Genomic DNA, 21,988 nt, shown 5'->3' on the forward strand with positions numbered 1-21,988 from the left:
TGTGGCACTAGTGGTGGAGCCAAAGGATGGCAATGGTGACTGCATTCCCCATGACAGCGAGCAGAGAAATCACCAGCAGCAGTGTGAAAAGGAGGGTTTTTAACTCGTGAAGGACTGAAAAGGCCTTCAAGAAAAATATTCTTGCTCTGGTATGGTTGTGAGGATCCATTTTGGTACCCGGTCAGTTGAAGGTCTGGCAAGGGTAACTAATATCGTGCTTGGTGAATTCATCTTGTTACCTTTGTCAACATTCCCTTCCCTTTTCTTAGGTTTCCTCCTCCTTCTTTCGTGGGCCTCAGAGCAGATGCCTAATTTCTCCAGTGTGGCAATCTGCTATACTTCCACTATCCTGCCCAGGCTGCTGGCCAGCTTCCTAACCAGGGACAGAACCATTTCTGCTCAAGGCTGCATGACACAATTCTTTTTTTTTGCCTGTTGTGCAGGTACCTAGTGTCATCTGCTGGCCACCATGTCCTAGGATCGGTACTTGGCCATATGCCACCCCCTGCTCTATGCCAGCCTCATGCAGCAGAAGCTCTGTCTCCAGCTAGCAGCTGGGTCTTGGCTAGCAGGATTACTAATGTCTACCAGAGTCACTGGGCTATTTTCCAACTTACACTTCTGTGGTCCCAATGCAATTGATCACTTCTTCTGTGATTTTGCCCCATTGCTGGAGCTCGCCTGCAGTGACACCACCGTGCTTAGACTGGTTACTTTCATCATCTGCTTTCTGCATGTGGTCTTCTCCTTTGTGTTCACCTTGGTATCCTATATCTGCATCATACTTGTGATCCTAAGGATTCCAGCCACCACGGGGAGGCAGAAGGCCTTCTCCACCTGCTCCTCTCACCTCATCATGGTCACTGCTTTCTATGGTACCCTCGTCGTTGTCTATATGACACCCAGAACAGCCTCACTGAGGCAGCTCAATACAGTGCTATCCTTTTTCTACACCATCCTCACGCCCATGGCCAATCCACTCCTCTGCAGCCTGCGGAACAGGCAAGTCAAGGGGACTCTTGGAAATGCCCTCAGAAAGACTGTGGCCTGCACCGAGAGCTCCTACCAGTTGTGACCCACCAGGAATAAACAGGTTGTGATTGTGTCAAGTGTGGACAAGTGCATATTTTGTGTACCAGGTATATCTTTAGAAGTGCAGAATCTGGGGACTGCTTGGGGAATGAGAAGTGGGAAAATTTGTGTCTTAAAGACATACAGGTCTGGTACTGAAGAGTGTAAAAAACTTCCCTGGCTTTCTTCTTGCTTTAAAGTAACCACAGTTGTGATCCTGCAAGTGGGAGCTGTTGAAATGCCACACCTGCCCAGGAGTGGCAGAAAGCTTACTCTAAACATGCTGTTTTCTCTTCCGTTACCCAGCCAAGCTGAGGGGTGGGGGTCCTGTGTGTCTGGGATTCCTCAGGACATCTTCGTATTGACAGTGGGGAGGGGGAAGCTGAATCAAGCCCTTCCACTGGACATGTCTAAATCTGAGTAGATGAATCCCATCCCTCCTGTTCTCTGGGCTGTCTGGCAGAGGAGAACTGTGAAAGCTAGTCTGATAGGGCCAGCATCTCGGAAAAAAAAAAAAAAAAATAGATCCTTCTTCAGAAGAAAGATCCACACAAGCTGGGTCTCAGCTTCCCAAATTTTTAACACAGAAATCATTACTTCCCACTTCTTTCCTTCTCCTAATCTGACCCCCCTCCAGCCCCCCTCCCCCAATGTAATTACGTATTTGTTTCCCACTGGCTGACTTAGATATTGCAACCTGAGTCCTCCTATTTTCTCTTTCTTGCAAAAGAGAGTGACGTCATGCTCATGGGCCATGACTGAGAACATCCACCCCCAGCAGCGGGCTTTCCCCATTTCCTAGGCTGAGGCATGCGCACAAGATGGAAATGTCTCCATCGTCCCTGATTTGCACAAGGGCCTTCAGCCCTGACATACTCCCACAACACACTTATTCCTCCTCCACCCACAGACATAAATCCCTTCCCACTTCCAGGCTTAAATCATGGTTGCAAGAATTTGCGTCACTTGAAGAACTGAGAAGTGAGAGTGAGTGAAGAAGTGAGAAGACGCATTGAGCTTCCTGGATCTTCTTTGTGGTTATGGCAATGTTCCTGGCTCCCTCCAGATCTGACGGACTTCCTGTCTATAACAAGGGCTTTATGACAAGCTTTTATGAAATGTTTGCTTTTCTGTCATTCCTGTGTGTGGAAAGAGTAGACACAATAAAAAAAGAAATATCCACCAAAACGCATGCTGAGTGAAGTGCCAGTAAGAACCAGGTGAGGCACCCCCCTGGCTGTGGCTTCCTGGCAAGAAGTCTGTCCTGAGAAGGGGATCCAGCCTCTGCCACTCTGGAGTGGGGAATCAGCAGTGTCCATGCCACCTGGCAGAGACTGTCTGTCCAAGCACAGTTCCTGTCTTCTCAGCTTTGAGCGCGAGCTTGAAAATGCTTGGCTGCAGGGGTAGTGCCTGCGGGATTATCAGTGCTCCAAAAGAGCAGTCCTTCCAGGTCTTTCTTGAGCAAAAACGGGAGAGTCATTGCAGAGGATGGGCTTTGGGGCCATGTGGGCAAAGCAGAATAGATGAGCAGCCCATCCCCTTAACTCCACTCACCCACTCCAGAAGGTCACAGTGACTGTGCTCTGGTTTTGATTCCCCTAAACCCTCTCTGCTAGGCAGGGGCTCAGCAGGGAAAAATCTATGGCACTGGGCAACACAATTGCCCCAGCTGTACCAGCGTGAGGACACCATCCCTGCGTGTGGTCAAACCATCAGCCTTTGGGTTAACAGCCGAACACGCTCACCCACCCTGCCACAGGGACCCCAGCCAGGGCTGTCCCCGGGCACTGCTTTGCTGTCAGGACAGACATCAGTGCTGAAGGAATGGGAAGGTCCCTGAGCCCAATGCCCATGCCCAGTCCCATGGAGACGGAAGCCTGCTGTTCACCTCGCCTGCAGGGCTGCTGGGGAACAGAGGGGTGCAGGGGGAGGCCTGGTGCCTGGAGGAGGGGGTATAAGATTTCTGCCTCCATGTGCCCTCCACGGCATGCCCTAGGATGCCATCGGAGCCTGGGGGCACATCAGTCCAGGGAGGGCATTTCCCTCACCCTGTTGCACTGCTGCTGCTGCAGAGTTGGGGACAGATGTGGCACAGACGGCTGTTGCCCTGGGTGGCAGAAAAGGCTCCTCTCCATTGACCCATCCCGGAGTGGGCCAGAGTGTGGGAGCAGCACCTGCAGCAAGAGCCTCCTTCTGCCCCATTGCCCTGCAGAGACCTTGAAGGGGCAGTGCTCTGCAGTGCAGCCCTGTGCCAGGATCAGGCCCCAGCAGAGAGGCAGTCCCAACTTGCCCCACATCACAAGGATTCAAGTGCTGTTTGCTGCAGAGGGTCCCTGGGCACCCAGGGGAATACAGGACTTGTCATAGGCACATCACGGGAGGAGAGTGCCTCTCCTGCTGGCAGGTGTCAAGGGGATGTAGCTCAGTGGCAGAGCACCTGCTTCGCATGTGGGAGGTCCTGGGTTCAATCCCCAGCATCTCCAGGGGTACTTTTGCCCTGACTCCCCAGCCTCAGGCGGGTGCGGGCTGGAGCTCGGGCACTGGTCCTCTCCAGGCCCTGTGGGCCTGCCCTGCCCACCCAGGGCTTGACTGTGGGGTGAGGAGGGCTGTGGGAGGGCTGTGTGTGCTGCCTTTGCTGAGCGCCCTCTTGGAGGAGAAGCAGGCAGCTGTGCTGGACCTGAGCTCAGGTCACTGCCCTGCACCACAGGCCCACCCCACCGCCCAGGGACAATGCTTGGCAGCAGAGTGTGGGGAGACCTCAGGGAGGGGAGAGGTGTCAGCAGCACACTAGGAATCATTTCTGGCTGTGCTGAGAGATGTGGTGTGAGGGTGCTGGTCCAGCCCTTTTAGGACCAGGGCCACACTGCCCTGGTGGCTTTCCAGGGATAAGGGTCTGAGATTGTCCTGTCTCCAGGTGGAGATCCCATACCACATGGGAAGCACTCCTCTGTGCCTGCAGGTAGGGCTGTCTGAGTTGGACGAGCCTGGGCAGGGCTGTGGGACTCTCAGCTGGAGGAATGACATTTCTTATCCTGACGCTGTCTCCAGGTCCTTCTCCCTCCACCATCATCACTGGCTTAAGCAGAGCCTCAGCTCAGAGCACCTGCAACTGCTGAGGTCAGGCACAGCCCTGCAGAGGTGGGGCTGGTAGGGCCGGTGCCCACCTCTTGTTCCTGGGGTGTTTGGTGTCTCTGTTGATGCTGCACTGGTGGGATCAGGGAGGCACAGGCCTGTCCACAGCCGTGCACAGGCAGGAAGGGCCAGATTGTGCCTTGGCTGGTCCCCCAGCTAAAACACCCACAACCAAAACAGAGTGTGAGACATGGCCTTTCCCTGCAGGGTGCTCAGCCCCTGGGAACAGTGAGCCCAAACTAAGAGAAATAAGGCTGCCCTCCTGTGGGTTTTCCACAGCCATGCTCTGCCCAGCGTGGGGCAGCAGTGCTGAGAGTCGGGGGTCTCACTGTGACCCCCCTCAGGTAGGTCCTCAGGAGCTGCAGGAGCAAGCACAGATCTGGGGCACAGTGACAATCCTGCTTTGCTGCAGAGAACAGACCCAGCCCACAGGGCCAGACTCTTCAGGTCCCAAAATGCCAGGGCTGGAGCTTATCCCATTGGGAGTTTTCCAGGGGATGGAGGCTGTGCTTGCAATGCCCATGTTGTCACCCATCACCGTGGGAGTCTCTCCCTGGGAACACTGCTCTCCCGTGGGGGCTGCCAGCAGGAACGCTCCAGGGTATGGAGCAGAGGGATGTGTGAGCCTGGGCTTCCTCCAGATACCCCCAGGGTCCCCCCAGGGGTGGAGGAGCTCCCAGCAGGGAATGGGGCAATGTGGAAGTGGGAGAGGATGTTGGCGACAGCCACCCCCTCCCCTCTTCTCCTCGAGGGCCAGATCCTGCTGTTGGCAGCAGTACTGAGCTGCAGCAACTCCCCATAGGGAGCCAACACCCCTTCCAGCCTGCAGCAGAGGAGCCTTTCAGGGAAGAGCTGGAGGGGTGTGGACACCCACCAGTGGGAGCAGGGAAGGCAGTCTAGGCTCCGGGTCCTGCCCAAGTATCAAACTCTTCTCCTCGCCTGGCTTCTCTGGGTTTCTCTGCCCATGGGTGCTAGGGCTGGCGAAAGCCCTGGCCAAGGGAGAGGGACCCTGGCTCAGCTCCCAGCAGTGCCTGTGTTAGGGGAGGGACACAAAATCTCCTCTGCCATGGAAACGTGCCCACATGAGCATCCTCCTGCATGGGTCCTTCTCCAGGCCAGGGGCCAGACCACGGCTTTTGGCTGCAGCACACGTCTCATGGAGATCTCTTCTCCATCCCCAGCCCTCCAACAGCGCTGAGGGAAAGGTGCCCCCATGTCCCCTGCTCCCATCCCTCCTGTACCTGCACACAAGTACTGCCCCGACACAAATCCAAACTGACACCCCTGGCGAGGCAGCAGGAGGGCAGGGGTGGGGGCTGGAGGGGAGCAGGAGGAGGGGGTCCCAGGGCTGCCGTGGGGCCTTACAGCCCCTGCTCAGGAAGGAGGCAGCTCTGTGCCTGTGACAAGAGTGCTCGGGGGTCTGTGAGGGCCCAAGAGAGCAGGAACAGCCCATGGAGACTGGGGTCCTGGCAGAGCATGAGGAGAGGGAATTCCAGCCCCGTGTGTCCCAGAAAGTGGCTCTGCACCCTGTGCTGGGGCAGTGTGGAGCACAGCTGCCTCCTAACCTTTGTGGGAGGTAATCCATGGGCCATGATCCCCGCTGGGGCTGTCTGGGGTGTTCAGGGCACTGCGGCCACCTTAGGGCTCACTTCTGTGGGGCCACAGCCCAGGGCTTACCCTGACATGGCAGCTCTGCACTGTGGGACCAGTGTGGCCCAGGCAGGGCCTGGGGGAAAGAGCAGCTGGAAACCCCAGGGTGAGGAAATGGGTGCTCCCACCGGGGTGCATCACGGCACCTATCAGAGAGCCATTTTGACTAGAAACTGCCTGTGGCCAGCAGGATGGAAATGGCTCTGTCAGCAGGATTATTCCCCAGGCACCAGGGGCTCTCGCAGCCCCACAGCCTGACCCCAAGCCTGCTGTCCCTGAGACGCACCCCTTCCCTACCACTGTGTCTTTGTTCTCTGCTCCCCCGATCAGCCTCAGGGAGATGACCCGACACCTCGGCAGGCAAGCAGCAGCTCTGGGTCAAAGCCCCCAGAGACTTTTAATAAGAACCAATATGGATGCACAGTGTGAAAATGGGAATAAAAACAGAGGAAACTCCCAGCCATTTCTGCTGCCCATGGTAAAGGAAGACGGTTCCCTGGTGCTCACAGCTCTCCCAGCTGCACAGGCCTCTCCTCCCTCCTGCCTGCACCCAGCTGCACAGCAGGGATGGGCTCTCCTGGCCTGGGGCTCAGGGACTGTTGGGCACCAAGCTCCGCTGTCACAGCCTTTGTGTTCTCACGGGGATGTGCCAGAGACGCCTCTTCAGCATCATCATAGCCCATGCTCCCCAGGGACACGGACGAGGTGTCTCCTTCAGCTCCAGGGACACCAGCACTTCTCCAGGAGTGCAGGCTGCTCCCTGCAAGCAGCAAGGCAGGGCATTGCAGTTCGCCCCATGGGGTCTGTGCATCACCTTCCTCCCCACTCCTCACCACATTCAGCTCCTTCTCCCACCCCCAGTCCCTCCAAGGAAAACTCCTGGGTCAGGTTCCCCCTTCCCAGGAGGTCTGGGTGTCAGTACGGTAGCAACTTGGGTGGCACCAGGGATGGCACCCCAGGAACCAGCAGCGCTATCTTTCCCTCTCACCTCCGAATGCATCCCTGGGCCCTGCTCCCTCCTCTGGTGCCCCGGGCATTTCCCAAGCTCCCTGCCCAGGGGCAGCATCATCCCCAGGGTCAGAAACCTCCCTGGCATCATCATAGCCATCCACTGGGTCACCTCCGGGCAGGACAAGAACATCTGAAAGGAGAGGGGAGCTGGTGACAGTGAGAAGACACGTCCTGCAGAGCAGAGGGTGGGAGGATGCACAGGGACACAGGGCTGACACACTGGTGGTGGCAGCACCACAGGAAGCCCCCATGTCCTCCCCATCTGTGATGGTGACACCTCTGTCCATCACATGGCTGCAGGGAGATCACCCCTTCCTGCCTCCGTTACCTGGTGCTGATCCCACACCATCCTCCTCCTCGCTGTCCCCAGGGGAGGGCTGCAGCTGGGTCAGGGATTCCTCTGAATAGGAGCCTGGAGAGATGCACAGCGGGTGTTAGGGAGCGAGCCCCACGGACCTGTCTCATGGTCAGTGCTGCTGGGGAAGGGGGACCCACAGAGCTGGGGATGCATGGGGAGGAGGACTGGGAATCTACCCTGCTCCCCCGGGACAAACACCATCTCAAAGGTGCTCCCAGAGCTGCCCTAGTGCAGCCCCTTCCCTCACTCCTCGGGTGTCACATGGGGTGCAGGGGCAGGAAGAGAGGGGCTGTCCAGCTGGGATGGGCAAAGCTGGTTGGGAGGAAGCTCCTCTCCCGGGCCCAGGACCTGGATGCTCTCCCCACAGACCACATGGCCCCAGCACTGCAGGGACCATGGGCTGGGAGGCTTCAGGGGATCAGCCCTGTGTTGGGGCCAGGGGAAAGGGTCCTGCAGATGGGCCTCCAGGGAGGACCCACACCCACCTGAGTGACCAAACCTTGCCTGCTTCTCCCACACCGGGCTGTAACCAATCCCCTCATACACGGCCTCGGGGAAGAGCTCCTGAGCCCTCCTGGAGCCTGGGGACAGAGGCAGGGCTGGCACAGGGACAGGCAGAGGGGCGATGGGACCTCACTGTGCTCCCCCAAACCTGTTCCTTCGGCCAGCCCAGGACTGGTCTGACAGCACAGCCCCACTGCACTGTCCAGGCACGGCCGCCACATCCCCAGTGAGGGCAACATTGCTGTGGAGATTATCTGGGGCAGCGTCACCCTCGCATCATCCTTTCGGAGACAGTGCTCATGCCCCTCTGGCCCCTGGGCCATTCCCTGCCTTGTCTGACCTTGGAGCAGCTCCCATGTTTCCTCTCCACCTGGAGCTGCCCCTTGTCTGCCCCATGGGTCTACAGCAGGGCCCCTGCCCTGCCAGGGGATGGGCGAGGATGGGCAGGGCTGGGCAGAGGGACAGCTTGGGGGCCTGACACCATGGACATGGAATCTACTGCCCCATGCTCCTCCTGCCATCTCCCTTGCCCCAGAGCCCCCTCCAGCACTACCCAGAGCACTGCCAGCCTTGGCCATCTCCACTCTGCCGTTTCTCTCCTCGCCCCATCACTAGCTTCCCTCGCCTCTGGGCTCTCTCCACCCCTTGCTGCTGGTGCCCCATGGCCAGGCAGTCAATGGGGTGGTGCATGGGACAGGTGGCAGCACACAGTCTCATCCCCCCAGCTCTGCCTGTGCCCCTCAGTGACACCCCGCAGCACCCCACAGCCCTTCCAGGAGGCATGGTCCCTGGGACAGCTATGGAAGGACCCACCTCTGCGCCCAGCCCTGGTGCTTAGCACTTGCCCAGCCAGGAGGGCCAGGAGCAGGCAGAGAAGGGCCCCCAGGATGATGCAGATGATGACGGGCACTGAGACTCTCCTGCTTCTGGTCAAACGCCCTCGGGTAGGATCTGCATGGGCAAGAACATGGAAGGGGCAACACCAGGCCTGGGAGAGGTGGGGGCAGCACCAGTCCTGACTCCCATCACTCAAGGCAGCAGAGGGTGGAGGACCCCAGGGCTGAGTAATGGGGAAGCTTCCAGCCTGCTGAGGAAATTACAGCCCTCCCCAACTCTCCCACCCCCACCCCAGTGCCTCCTCCTGGGAGCTTCACACTCCAGCAAGGAGCCCCTTCCATCCAGCTGTGGGTCACAGCCTGGTGCTGGGGATACCCAGCCTCGGGCGGGAGAACGAGTTACCTGCTCGGGGTGGGGATGCTGCTGTCCTGGCTGGAGCTGCAGAGGAGGAAAAGGAGAGCTGGGCTGAGAGGACGGGTGTGCGGGTACTGGGGAGCCTCCTTCCCAACACGCCCTGGGTGTGTCTGGACATGTCCCTGACACATCCCACCCAAATTGCCCCTCCAGTAGTGCTAGAAAGGGAGGCCAGGACAGGGCCCACGGCCTTTGCTCTGGGCAGCAGGCAGGATGGCACAGGCAGCCCAGGGGACAGCCCTGGGGCTGCAGGGCCCCACAGGCAGTGGCCTGAGGACACCCAGCTCCACTGAGGCTGCTCCCCACCTGGCACCAGGCTCCTGCACTCTGCAGGATTGGTCTCGCTCCTGGGAGGTCAGGGGCCATGCCAGGACCAAGTGGGTGAACGGCCTTCTCTAGCTCCCTGCCAACACCTGAACAAGAGGTCCCAGCCCTGCCGCTCACCTGAGCAGCGCACAGCAGTGTCTTCCTTATGCCGGCAAGCACCGCCATCCCCGGGACGGGCCCAGCAGTCCTGCAGGGACAGATCTGTCCCCCGGCACTCCACCTGTTCCAGCCAGATGGGGCCTTGCCCCTACCCTCCGGTGGTGGTGGTGCCTGTGCTCCTGGCGTGTTCCAGGGCCGTGACCCAAACGAGCACAAGGAAGGCCCGTGGTGAGGTAAAAATGCTCCTTTGAACCGCTGTCAGAGAACGGGTCACTGCGATGTCAGAGCTTCAGTGTCTGTGCCTGACGTGAGAACTTTCCCGCCTCCCTGTGCTTCCAGGCTGCACAACCCTTCTCCAAAAAACTGCTGCAGGACCCTCCTGTGTCTCATGGGAAAATGTGCACGACTGTGCTGAGGATCCCCTGGGAGCAGGGACAGCACAAAGCCTTTTCCGCGTGCCTCCTCCCCTGGCCATGGTCTCCCTCTTTATCAGCACCTGAAGCCCTCCTCCATCTCGTCCCCATCCCTGGGTCTGGTGATGGCGGCTCTGTACTCAGTGGTGCCTCCAGCAGTGACCCCCTCATCTACAGCATGAGGAACCAGGAGCTCAAGGGTGGAATTAGCATTACATGAAAGTTTCTGCAATAGTGATCAACTCTCCATCTCTCTCTGCAAACAACTCCCAGGATATCCCATCCAAACCTGGTGCTTTGGTGTATAATCATTATTGTTACCAATACCATTGTCATTACCTTTCCCATTGTTGTTACTTGTGGTTATGATGTTCCTAGAGAAATGTTTGGATTTGTCTCACTTCTCCAGAGGCTTGAACCTGCTCTGTCTCACCTGCAGCCTGGGTAAGAGTGTGCCTAACACCGGGGCGGAGCTGACTGCCCCATAGCCTCTCTGTAATAAAACGGGATCTCCCCCGTGCAGTGGGGAGATGAGCAGCAGCCATCCCCATCCAGCTGGAGCTGCTCCACACCCTGAGCAGCAAGGCCAGTGTGGAGTCGCCCTGTGACCCCAGGCACCACAGCCAAATCACTCTGCAGAGCAGCATCGCCAGCTCGGGGCCCTGCAGGGGTGGTGGGGAGGGGGCGAGGAATGGCCAGGTGGATGAGAGAAAGGTTAGGGAGAGATCAGAACAGAGATGACCTGGGCTAGAAATTGCCTCAGGGTCAAAAACACCAGCGTTCACCTAATCCAAGACAATGCCCATACTGTAGGTCCCCTAAAGCATGGTCATGGTGCAGAGCCAGAAGTCCTTGCTGTCCGGGAGCTCCACCAGGCCTGGGAAGTGGATGAAGAAGGACTGGTGCTCACGACTGTGCATCCCTTCATGCCATCGCCCCTCCTCAAGGGTGGCATCAAAAGGGAGGCTGGGACCCTGCGTCAGGGCTTGCACTGAAGGAAGCATGACTCAGCCCAGAGTTCCCCTCAGTCCCTAGCCAGGCAGGGCTGTCACCCCAGTCAGTGCAATTGCTCCGGGCACCCAAGAGACATGCTGGGTTGGGAGATGCAGGGCAGCCAGGATGGACCCCAGCACTCCCAGTAGCCTCTCTGTAGCCAGAGCAGCTCTCCACAGCTGGGAGGAGATGCGCTGTTGCTTTCTCCATGGTCAGGGCTCTTTGGGGGCTGTAGCCACTGGCACTGCCTGCTGGGAAGCCCAGACCTAGTTCTGAGCCCCAGCGCCCTGCACCACAGCTCTTAGTACCTCCGCTCCCATGCCACCATCCTCTCTCAGAAGCACCACCAAGTGCATTACTCCCTGAGCAGGTATGCAGAGGAGCTGCTGGAGGTCTTCTCTGCTCCCCCATGCTGCCCCCAGCTCTGCCTCAGTGTCAGCCCACAGGCACTGCCACATTCCCTCTCTGTTAGGTGCTGGGTGTCTCCACATGCCCTCCTCTGAGCCCATGCAGGGATCCCTGGGGTGTCTCTCTCCTTGGAGCTGTCCACCAACGCCTGGCGGTGCAGTCGCAGGGGATCCCGGTGTTGCCACACTTGGAGAGAAGCTTGTGATTGTCCTTGGTCAGAGTAGGCGTCAGGATCTGTCTAGCGGTCAGGAGGGAACAAGGAGGACAAGAGACAACGAGGACAAGAAGCAGGAGGGGGATTTTCAAATGAGGTTTAAGGAAAAAAGCCCACACCTTTATAGTTGCTTAGTGTTGGGTCTGGGGCCCAGAGATTTTCAAAACTCAAGGGGAGAAAACACTGACCAGCCTGATCTAAGGGACAAGCTCTCCCTGCTCAGAGCAGATTGTGGCACTAGAGACCTCCATTGGTTCCTTCTGACTCTTCTTCGCGGTATCTGTGGAGATTGCCTAGTCTAGTCTAGACTAGGGCACCTCCTGGGGTTGCCCAATACAGGGTGCAGCTGGGTTTGGAATATCTCCATGGACAGAGGCTCCACAACCTCTCTGGACAATCTGTTCCAGTGATCCACCCCTCTCACAGGAGAAAAGTGTTTTCTTGTGTTGAGACGGAAGCTCCTGTGCTTCCGTTTCTACCCATTGTCTGTCACTGGGCACCACGGAGAAAAGTCTGGCTCCCTCTTCTTCATGCCCTCCCATCAGGTGTTGATACACATTGATAAGATCCCCAGGAGCCTTTCCTTCTCCAGGCTAAAAAGTCCCAGCTCTCTCAGCTTCTCCTCCTGACGGATTCTTGTGTGCCTTCATCATCTTTGTGGCCCTTTGCTGGACTCGCTCCAGTAAGTTAATGTGTCTCTTGTACTGGATAGCCCAGCACTGGAGGTAGTGCTCCAGATGTGGCCTCACCAGCGCTGACTAGAGGGGCAGGATCACCTCTCTCGACCTGCTGGCCAACCTCTCCTGAATGCGGCCCAGGAGGCTGTCGGCCTGCTTTGCCACACAGCCACACTGCTGGCTCGTGGTCAGCTTGCTGTCCACCAGGACCCCCTGATCCTTCTCTAGAAACCTGCTTTCCAGCCAGCCGTCCCCCAGCCTGTCCTGGTCCATGGGGTCCTTCCTGCCCAGGGGCAGGACTCTGTGTTTCCCTTTGTTGAACTTCATGAGGTTCCTCTCTGCCCAGTTCTCCAGCCTGCCCAGGTCCTTCTGAGCAGCAGTGCAACAAGCCGATGTATCAGCCACTCCTCCCAAGTTTAGATCATCCACAAACTTGCTCAGGATGCCCTTGGTCCCATCCTCCAGGACTGTAATGAAAGGCTGAACAAAATGGGACCCAGTATCAACCCTTGGGCTACCCCACTGGTGATTATCCTCCAGCTGGACCTTGTGCCACTGGACACAACCCTCTGGGACTCAGTCAGTTTTCAGTCCCTCTCATTTTCCACTTAGCCAGTCCATACTCGCTCAGCTTGTCTATAGGGGTAGAATGGGAGACAGGCTGACAGCTCCCTGCATCCTCTTTCTTGCTCTGCTTCAAGATAAGGTTTCCATTTGCTGTCTTCCCGTCCTCAGGAACCTCACCAAATTCCCTTGACCTTTCAAACCTGATTTCAAGGGGCCTTACAAGGACATCAGCCATCTTCCTCAGCACTCATGAGTGCATCCCCTCAGGTCCCACGGACTTATGCATGTGCAGTTTGTTTCAATGTTCCCTAAGCTGAGACTCCTGCACCAAGGGTAAGTCTTCCTTGCTCCTTGCCTCTGGTCTTGGGGGCCTGGGATTCCTGAAGGTTGGTCTTACCAGTAAACGCAGAGTGGAAGAAGGCATGGAGTACCTTGGCCCTCTCTGTGTTCTCTGTCACCAGGGTCCCACCCCATCTAGCAGCAGACCCACATTTTCCTGAGCCTTCCTTTTGCTGCTGGCATCATTGTTAAATCCTTTCTTGATGCCCTTCATGTCCAGATGGAATTACCAGATTGAGATCGAGATGGGCTTTGGCTTTCCTAACACCCTCTCTGAATGCTCGGGAGGTTCTTGGTGCCCTCCAGAAACCTCCTGAGTGTCTTGTGCCCTGCTGTGCTGCCCCTCCGGCAGATGTCCAGCTGGGTAATGTCCCCCACGAGGACCAGGGCCTGCAAATGAGAAGCTGCTTCTACTTGTCTGAAGAAGGCCTCATCTGTTGCTTCTTCCTAATACAGCTGGTCCACAGCAGACACCAACTACAACATTACCCATGGTAATGTTGCTCTGCCCACTAATCCTGATCCATCGGCTCTCATCTGGCTCCTCACCTGTCACTAGCAGAGCTCCATGCTTTCCTTCTGCTCGCCCACAGACAGGGCACCTTCCCCTCCTCACTGACCTGCCCCATCCTTCCTAAAGAGGCAGCTTCCATCCATGGCGACGCTCCAGTGGTGTGAGCTATCTGACCATGTCTCTGATTCCTAAGTGAGATTACAGCTCAAGAACTGCCCACAGACTCCTAATTCCTCCTGTTTGCTCCCCAAGCCGTCTGCATTCCTGTGCAGGCCCATCGGAGGTGTCCCCAGCCATGCTGATTCCCCACTGAGACAGGGCTACTTGACAGGTGCCCACAAACAGCCCTGGTTGTACCCTTTGCTTCACCTCCAACCTTCCTATTCCCTGTGTCCCCCCTCCCAGGTTCTTCCCTTTGGTCATCCTCAATCCCTCTCATTCAAGAAGCCCACGTCTGATTTCCCTTTACCCGCTGGCCCTGGCTTTGCTTGCCTGTTGCCCTCCTTTGGTGTTTCTGGGCTGGCAGCATTGGGAATTCCTACCTTGGTCAGCAAGGCCGTTAAACTACTACCTCCTTTTATTATCCATCATGGCCTTCAATTCCTCATGCTGTCATCTTGTTGGAGGCACCACAGGACAGGGTGAGCCACCTACATGCACATATGAACAGCTGACACAAGGAAGATTCAGTTCATGGGGACCCTGGGAAACTCTGGGATTTGGCCAACAGAAAGCTCATCAAGTTTGGCAAGGAGAAGTGGCCAGTCCTGCATCAGGGGAAGAATAACCGCATGTATCAGGGCAAGCTTGGAGCTGACCAGCTGAGGAGTGACCCTGCGGAGAAGGCCGTGGTCGCTACAAGGGATGCTATAGGAGCCAGTGGAGCATGCTGGCCATGAATAAGGCCAGCTGCACATGGGGCTGAATTTGGATGTGCGAGACCACCCAAACAAGGGGAGTTACCTTGACTCAGCGCTGTTGTGGCCACATCTGAAATAATCTGTCCTGGTGTGGGGCTCCATGTTCTGCAGGAGTGGGGAGGAACTGGAGAAGGTCCAGAGGTGGCCTGCCAAGCTGGGCTGAAGGGGCTGAATCACATGGCTTGTGTGGAGAGACCGAGGGACCTGGGCTGCTTTGGCCTCATGGCATAGAGGCCAAGGGCAAGGTTGTAGTAGCCTGCAATCGCTTGAGAGGTGGTTTCAGGGAGGATGAAGATTTCCTTTGTAGAGGAAACAGCATGAGGAAGGAAAGGCTTTGGAGTCTGAGCCTGGGCATGAGGAAGATGAAATGTCACTTGAAGGGTAGTGGCGTGGTGCAACGGGTCACTGGTGGTGGTGGTGTTTGTCTGCGATCAGCCCGTGGCTTTCTGTTTCAGAGAGAGATATTGGTACAGGCAGGGACATGGGAGGATGAGAGCAAGGTGGGGAAGTGGATCGTGTGTCTACAGCCTGCAGGGAAACAGGCACAGGCGTGGGACAGTGTAGGACATCCTGGGGTGGAGATGGCCAACGACGACAGCCATACAAGAACTGTTTTTGACAGAGAGATAGGAAGGGATAGATATAAATGCCATGAAGGAGCTGATTAAAGAGTTCATTTGACTTCTGAAAGATGGGGCGAGTTTCTAATTTCCTGAAGCTCAAAGCATCAACGAGATAATTGGGAGGCATCTGAATGAACAAAAAGCAGGGGGAGGGGGAGAGCAATGGGAAGGGCAAATGTCCTGATAGGTCTGCTGAGAAGATGCCCTTAGACATGGTCATTTAATCAAGAGAGGTGGGAAGACCTGAAAGATAAGGGAGATGGAATACGCAGCGTAATATCATAGATAGAGCAGCCATAATGCAAGAACAGGAGATCAATATTTTTTCTCCTATGATTAATGCACTCCCTGCAAATTCCCATTCTGGCATGATGGGAAAACCCTGCCACTATATTAAAAGTACTCAATTGTTTCAGCTGGTGAAAATGGGCTCCTATTTTTTTCTCAGTGTTGCAGATTTGTTCACCTTTCCAGGCAGACCTTCTTTGCCTGACCATAAAACATCCAGGGCGGCTTTTAGAGGCCTCCGTGTACCTGAGGTGTTTGCCAGGGGCTGGCAGCTCTCAGACAGGGCATGTGGGAGAGCAGAGCCCCTCGGGATCTGCAGGCAGAGGCTGGGCAGGGGATTCCCAGGGCATCTGCACTGGCAGGAGGTGTCTGTGTCCCTGTAGCTGAAGGCATTTGGGTCCTACATCCAACCACAATAAGATCTAAAAGCTGAAAAGTGTTTTTAAACATTTTCTTTGCTTTGCATCTTTGTGTTTAATTCTTTCTTTTATGTTTACTGATATTTTCTAAACATTTTTCTTTTCAGGCTAGCAACATTTAAAAAAAAAGGTCATCCCAGAGCCCTGTGCCCCCAAGACAGTTCCTGCCCAGGACTGTCAGCGATACCCCTCAGTCTTTGCCGAGAGAGAGTCACACTGGGGTATCGGCCTCTTTTCGCTGGCTGAGATGTTAGTTTAGGTGGTCACATACAGCACAGGAAGATTCCTGCCCCATAAACACTTGCTCTGTGGTTATCAGAGAAGGGGCCTGACACCATAGGATCAGTTCAAGTTGGAGGGGACCTCGGGACTTCTGCAGTCCAACCTGCCAGAAAAAAAAGGGTCAGACCAGGTTGTTCATGGCTTGATCCAGTCTGAGTCTGGAAACCTCCAAGGACGGAGTCTGCACAGCATCTCTGGGTGACCTGCTCCAACGCTTGGCTCAGCTCACACTGAAACAGACTTTCCTTATCTGCAGGCTTAATCTCTCCTCTTTCACCTTCCACCCCCTGTCTTTTGTCCTCCCACCATGCCCCATGGTGAAAAGCCTGTCTCTCTATTCTCCATCAAGTCCTTGTAGGTACTGGCAGGCCACAGTGAGGTCCTCTCAGCCTTCATTTCTCCAGGCTGGACAGGCTCATCTCCCTCAGCCTCTCCTCAGGGGAAAGGTGCTCCAGTCCCTGACCATCTTGGAGGTCCTTTGCTTCAAGCAGAGGGATTCAAGCACTGAGCCCAGCAGGAGGCTGGAAGCGGCCAAACAGGACAATTCACCCATAAACTTGGGGTGTGCTGCCAGTGCTGGAAATGGCCAGGGAGAAAGGCTGGGGGGTTACAAATGCCCTGGGGCACCTGCCCCAACTCTCCATGGCACCAAAGGCACAGAGCAGCCTCCTCTCTCCTGCGTCTGCAAGTCTCAGCTCCCTTCCACGAGCCCTGGCTCTGCAGCACCAGCCCCTGGTGTGAGTCCTCACCCTGCAAGGTCGGACAGCTCAGCTAACTTCAGTGCGTTCCTCTCCTGAGCACTTTCCAGCCCAGCCCAGTCCCTCTCTGGCTCTCCCCATCACTTCCCGCCCCCTACCCATCTCCCCCCTGTCCAGCCCAGAAAAGCAGCCCATTCTGGGCTGACCCCATGGCAGTGCCCATTGATGGGTACTGCAGAGCTCTGCACACTCAACCCCACAGCCCCAGCCCCTCTGAAGGTCACAGTAGCTCCTGGGAGGCAGAGAGGTGTCTCAGCCTCCCCATCAGCCCCAGGGCTGAGGGGCAGCCATGGCATGAGGAGATGGAAGCCAGTGGCTGCTCCTGTCTCCAAGACATCCTTATTGTCCACTGCCAGCAAGCCCCTCTGTGCCAGTCCCTCTCCCAGGAAAAGACTCCTGGCCCAGGGGATCCTCAGGATGCTCCGGCTGCCCAAGCAATAGAAAAGCCTGCCCGAGCTGGTGCATTCAGAAATAGATTTCTCTTTGCCATTTATAACCCTCTGGAAGCAGAGAGGTGCTTCTTTGCTCTTCTCCAGGCATGTCCCTGCCCCCAGAGAGCCTTTCACCAGGGAAGTTTGTCCATACTGGCCTGACCTGCCACTCCTACCCCCTCCCTGTCCTCTCCACAGGGCCCCAAGCTGTTGGTACTGCTCTGCAGAGCGATTGGGCTGTGGTGCCTGAAAGCCATGGGGTGATGTCCCAGGCAGATCCCTGTTGATCATTCACCATCTCCAGAGGAACTGGGCACCCACAGGTGAAGGCTCAGCCCAGGCCCATTCTCTAACACATTGCCCCATGCCCTCCTCCCCCCATCCCATGGAGAAGCCAAGCAAAGCAGCATGGCATTGTGGGGGCAATTTGTTCAGCTTGACCTCAGCTTTGGCAGAAGAGCCCAACCTCCAGGCACCAGCACTGAGGAAATCCCCTTTTATTCCAGAGATGCGACATGGGAGGCGAGCTGTACCATTGTGCCAGCCACATGTGAACAGGCCTCTGGGTCAGACAGGCTGGGTTCAGGCCTCTGGTGGAGTGGAGTGGATGCAGGCATGGACAGACACGGTTATCACAGATCAATAGCCCAAAGCACAGGAGGTTCCGGAGCTGAATTTGAAATCACTTCTGAAGAGACACGAGCTTGTTAATGCTGCTGAAAAGAGCTGATTGAATCAGCTGCTTCAATGTGTCTTTAAGCTCCTGGTTCCTCATGCTGTAGATGAGGGGGTTCACTGCTGGAGGCACCACTGAGTAGAGAGCTGCCACCACCAGATCCAGGGATGGGGAGGAGATGGAGGGAGGCTTCAGGTAGGCAAACATGGCAGTGCTGATAAACAGGGAGACCACGGCCAGGTGAGGGAGGCACGTGGAAAAGGCTTTGTGCCGTCCCTGCTCAGAGGGGATCTTCAGCACAGCCCTGAAGATCTGCGCATAGGACAGCACAATGAAAACAAAACACACAAAGGTCACAAAGATACTAACCACAATAACCCAAACTTCCCTGAGGTAGGCATCTGAGCAGGAGAGCTTGAGGATCTGGGGAACTTCACAGAAGAACTGGTCCATGGCATTGCCTTGGCAGAGTGGGAGTGAAAATGTATTGGCCGTGTGCAGCACAGCATAGAAACACGCACTGCCCCAGGCAGCTGCTGCCATGTGGACACAAGCTCTGCTGCCCAGGATGGTCCCATAGTGCAGGGGTTTGCAGATGGCAACGTAGCGGTCGTAGGACATGATGGTGAGAATAGAAAACTCTGCTGACATCAAAAAGACAAACAGAAAGAGCTGTGCAGCACATCCCTGGTAGGAGATGGCCCTGGTGTCCCACAGGGAATTGACCATGGCTTTGGGGACAGTGGTGGAAATGGAGCCCAGGTCAAGGAGGGACAGGTTGAGGAGGAAGAAATACATCAGGGTGTGGAGGTGGCGGTCGCAGGCTATGGCGGTGATGATGAGGCCGTTGCCCAGGAGGGCAGCCAGGTAGATGCCCAGGAAGAGCCAGAAGTGCAAGAGCTGCAGCTCCCGTGTGTCTGCGAATGCCAGGAGGAAGAACTCGGTGATGGAGCTGCCATTGGACATTTGCTGCTTCTGGGCATGGGGACCTGTGCAAGGAGGAAAAGTCATTGACAAGTTAGGGGAGACTTTTCTGAGCAAAACTAAAAGCCATTTCCTACAGACCCTCCCCTTGCTGCACACAAACACGCATAAACACACACACATTTTCCTTTTCTAGGAGACCTTCCTTCAGCTCCATGGCTGAAGCTGTGCTTTGCGCTGGTTGAATGTGCCATGAGGAGCTGGGCCTCTGCCCTCTGGCTGCTCAGGTGTCAGCCCTGCTCTGCAGCAGTGCGTTCATGGGAATGGTGGAAGCAGGGTCCAGTCCTGGTATTCAGCTTTGTCATATGAAACCTCCCCTAAAACAGAAGGGCTTGTCAGCATCTGCACTCCCAGTGCTAAGGAATGAGGATTGCAGAAGGCAGACTGAAAGCATTTTTTTAAAAAGAATTTCCCCCCTCTTGCTTGAGGATTGTTTTGGGATGTCAGAAACCCTCAGCATTTCTGTTGCACTCAGGGAGAACAGAGCGAATCCTGCAAGGCAAGAGGATTGCCTTGAGATTAGAGCAGAGTGAGGGGAGCTGGTCTGTCCCTCAGTCCGAGAGGCCCTGGCCTTGCACCTTTCTGAGACTGAGGGTGATCACACTGCTGTGTTCCTGTGAAAAGCCAGCAGACACTGCTGAGAGCAGAGGGATCCAGTGCAGACCAACAAATGTCCCACCCTTTCTCAAGGCCTCAGCAGCCCACTTCCAGCCAAGGACACACAGGGCTCATTTCACCAACCCCAGAGCATTTCCTTGGCCATTGCATCTCTGTGCTTCTCCATGGGGCTTTCAGGTAACACAAAGATGCTATGGGACAGATTTGCCTTCTGGAGGGCAGCTCACAGCTTGGAAGGATACCTCAAGGAGATGCCTCAGTTTTTTCATGATGGTATCTCCCTAAGGGCAAACCAGCTCATGCCCCAGCCCCACAGCCTGCATTGTCCACAGCCTCACAGATGAGAGGAAGGCTGGGACACTTGTTCCCAGGGACACAGCTGCACAAAAGGCCCCACAAGATCAGTGTGTGACTCTGCAGATGAAACTGCCACCCCCAGAGAGCGTGACAGCAAGACCAGGATAACAAGAGCAATCACACAGACAAGTGGAGAAAGAAGGAAGAATACAGGGAGGGTCTGGCTGAGAGAGGCCAGGGCAGAGGCATTGGGGCACTCAGACAGCGTTCCCCTTCCCCAGCTGTGCACGCCACCTCCCAGACACCACCATTGCCGGGCAGCTGCTCTCAGCCCCTGTGCTCTGCAGAGGGAAGTGGGCCCGTGGCTGGAGAGCTGCACCACGGCTCTGCTGGAGCTCTGGCTGCAGAGGAGGTGGTTCATGGCTTGGACCCCACAGCCCTGAGGGCAGAGGCTTTGGTGGGTGGGAGAGGAGGCAAGGGGGCTTGCTCAGAGGCAGGGGTCTGCGTTGGAGGGGATGATATGGAGTTTTCTGAATTCTCCCTCCCACAACATTGCTCTTTTAAGTAAGTTTCCTCTCATTCCCTGATCATAACCCTGCTGCCTGGAGATTTTCCTCCTGGGAAGTGATTCCCTGTGCCATGTCTTTTCCCTGTCAGCACTCACAGACCCCATGCCAACCTCTGTGCACTCCCCTTGGCCCTACAGAAACCTGCCTGTTTGCAGGGCACTGGCTGGGCACATGTTCCTGTCGGGAGGTTCAGACGGGCAGGTCAGAACAGCCCTGATGGTGCAGCAGAGGTGATGCTGGTGCTGTCCCTAGGCAGAGGAGGGGCTGAAGGCACTTTAGGAGGCTGTTAGATGACCTACTGGCCACTCCAAGTTACAGCTCAGGAGTCTCAAAGACTTGTCCAAACTTGACAGGTCCTTTTCTATTTCTCTTTCCCTTCCCCAGCCCCACCCCTGCTCCTGTTCCCTGCCCTCAGAATAGGGCACTGAAAACACATGCTCGGGAAATCTCTTTATAGCAAACTCTGCCTTGACCTTCCTCTTGAAACAGCCCCTTGGAAGTTTCCTGGTGGTGATCTGGAGCTGTGAGCAGCCCTGGCCCACGCAGCACCCTCTCGACAACAGAAGGACCCTGCCCTGCCAGAAGTTGTTCCTTCCACCCACAGCTTCTTTCCGCAGCGCCATGGGGAGCTGCCAAGGGAGGCTGAGTGCTGACCCTGGCAGGCAGCAGAGTCCCTGCCCCGGCACACAGCCCCCTGGGGCACAGGGACCCTGCTCTGAAGGACAGCCCCAGGCACCCCTGGCTGCACGCACACAGTCACCCCCTGCAGCTGTCCCTGGGAGAAGGCAGCTGTGATGCCCTGTCCCTCTGAGGGTGCAGCAGGGAAGCCCTGCTGTGCAGCACGTCCTTCTCCTCTACACTAGAGAAGCTGGGGCAGTCCTCCTGACTCTGGGATGTGCCAGCTTTTGGAGATCTTTCCACCAGCTGCAGATACATTGCCCTTCCTGCAGGTACTTACCACGTAGAGGGCTGTGAAGATTTCTCCCCCAGTGAGCTCTCAACTTCCCTTACACCCCAGACTGCCTTTAAGCTCTCCCTGCCCTGCTCCTCTCCCCTTGGTGCCTGCAGGCACTGCCCTCAGCCCTGCTGCACTTTGCAGAGCTGCTGCTCCTGGGCAGAGCTGTTTCCCATGAGCTCCCTGTGTCCCAGGAGCCTGGCCCAGCTCAGCAGCAGAGGACCAGCCCAAGGTGGCAATTTCTCTGCCCACTCTGGGCTCCCTTGATTTGTCCCTGGGACTCCAGGGGAACCTGCTGTGAAACAGGCTGAAGCAATCACTGATGTGCCCTCCCTCAGCTGGGGAGAGACGCTTCTTTCCAGCAATGGCATTTCCCTGCTGAGAGACAAAGTTAGGTCTAAATATCAACTTTTCTTGGCCCATCATTAGACAGGACATGAGACAGGGCTCTTCTTCACCCCTGCTGAGGAAAGGGATTCAGTGGAGGCAAGGCATCCTCTCCATGGCTTGTAGTCCTGGGGCTGGCAGGGGACTCTGCTCCCTCCCATGCACACCACCAACCCACAGGAGGCGGGATTCCTCTTGCCTCTGTTCAGGTGGGCATTAAATAGGCACCTGCATGTGAGATCCTTGCCTCAGC

The 21,988-nt window shown here is 56.4% G+C and overlaps 2 protein-coding genes across 2 annotated transcripts in view; one reads left to right on the top strand and one right to left on the bottom strand.

Moving 5' to 3' along the window:
* The window catches only part of LOC309603394 (olfactory receptor 5G29-like), a gene marked incomplete at both ends in the record, with an annotated part of 61,947 nt that extends 60,872 nt beyond the window's left edge, over nucleotides 1–1,075 (top strand). The window contains 3 exon segments of the mRNA XM_082338251.1: nucleotides 322–448; nucleotides 452–475; nucleotides 479–1,075. Coding sequence (XP_082194377.1) covers nucleotides 322–448; nucleotides 452–475; nucleotides 479–1,075 — 748 coding nt within the window.
* Nucleotides 1,076–17,931: 16,856 nt separating this feature from the next.
* Nucleotides 17,932–18,723, bottom strand: LOC309603395 (olfactory receptor 14C36-like; the record flags this gene model as incomplete). Its single annotated transcript, XM_082338252.1, has 1 exon — nucleotides 17,932–18,723. One exon carries the CDS (start codon nucleotides 18,721–18,723, stop codon nucleotides 17,932–17,934), a length of 792 nt encoding a protein of 263 aa, XP_082194378.1.
* Between the last annotated feature and the right edge of the window lie 3,265 nt (nucleotides 18,724–21,988).

The sequence above is a fragment of the Platalea leucorodia genome (genome assembly GCF_965183815.1).
Source record: "Platalea leucorodia genome assembly, contig: HAP1_HAP1_SCAFFOLD_71, whole genome shotgun sequence".
In the NCBI taxonomy this organism is placed as follows: Eukaryota; Metazoa; Chordata; class Aves; order Pelecaniformes; family Threskiornithidae; genus Platalea; species Platalea leucorodia.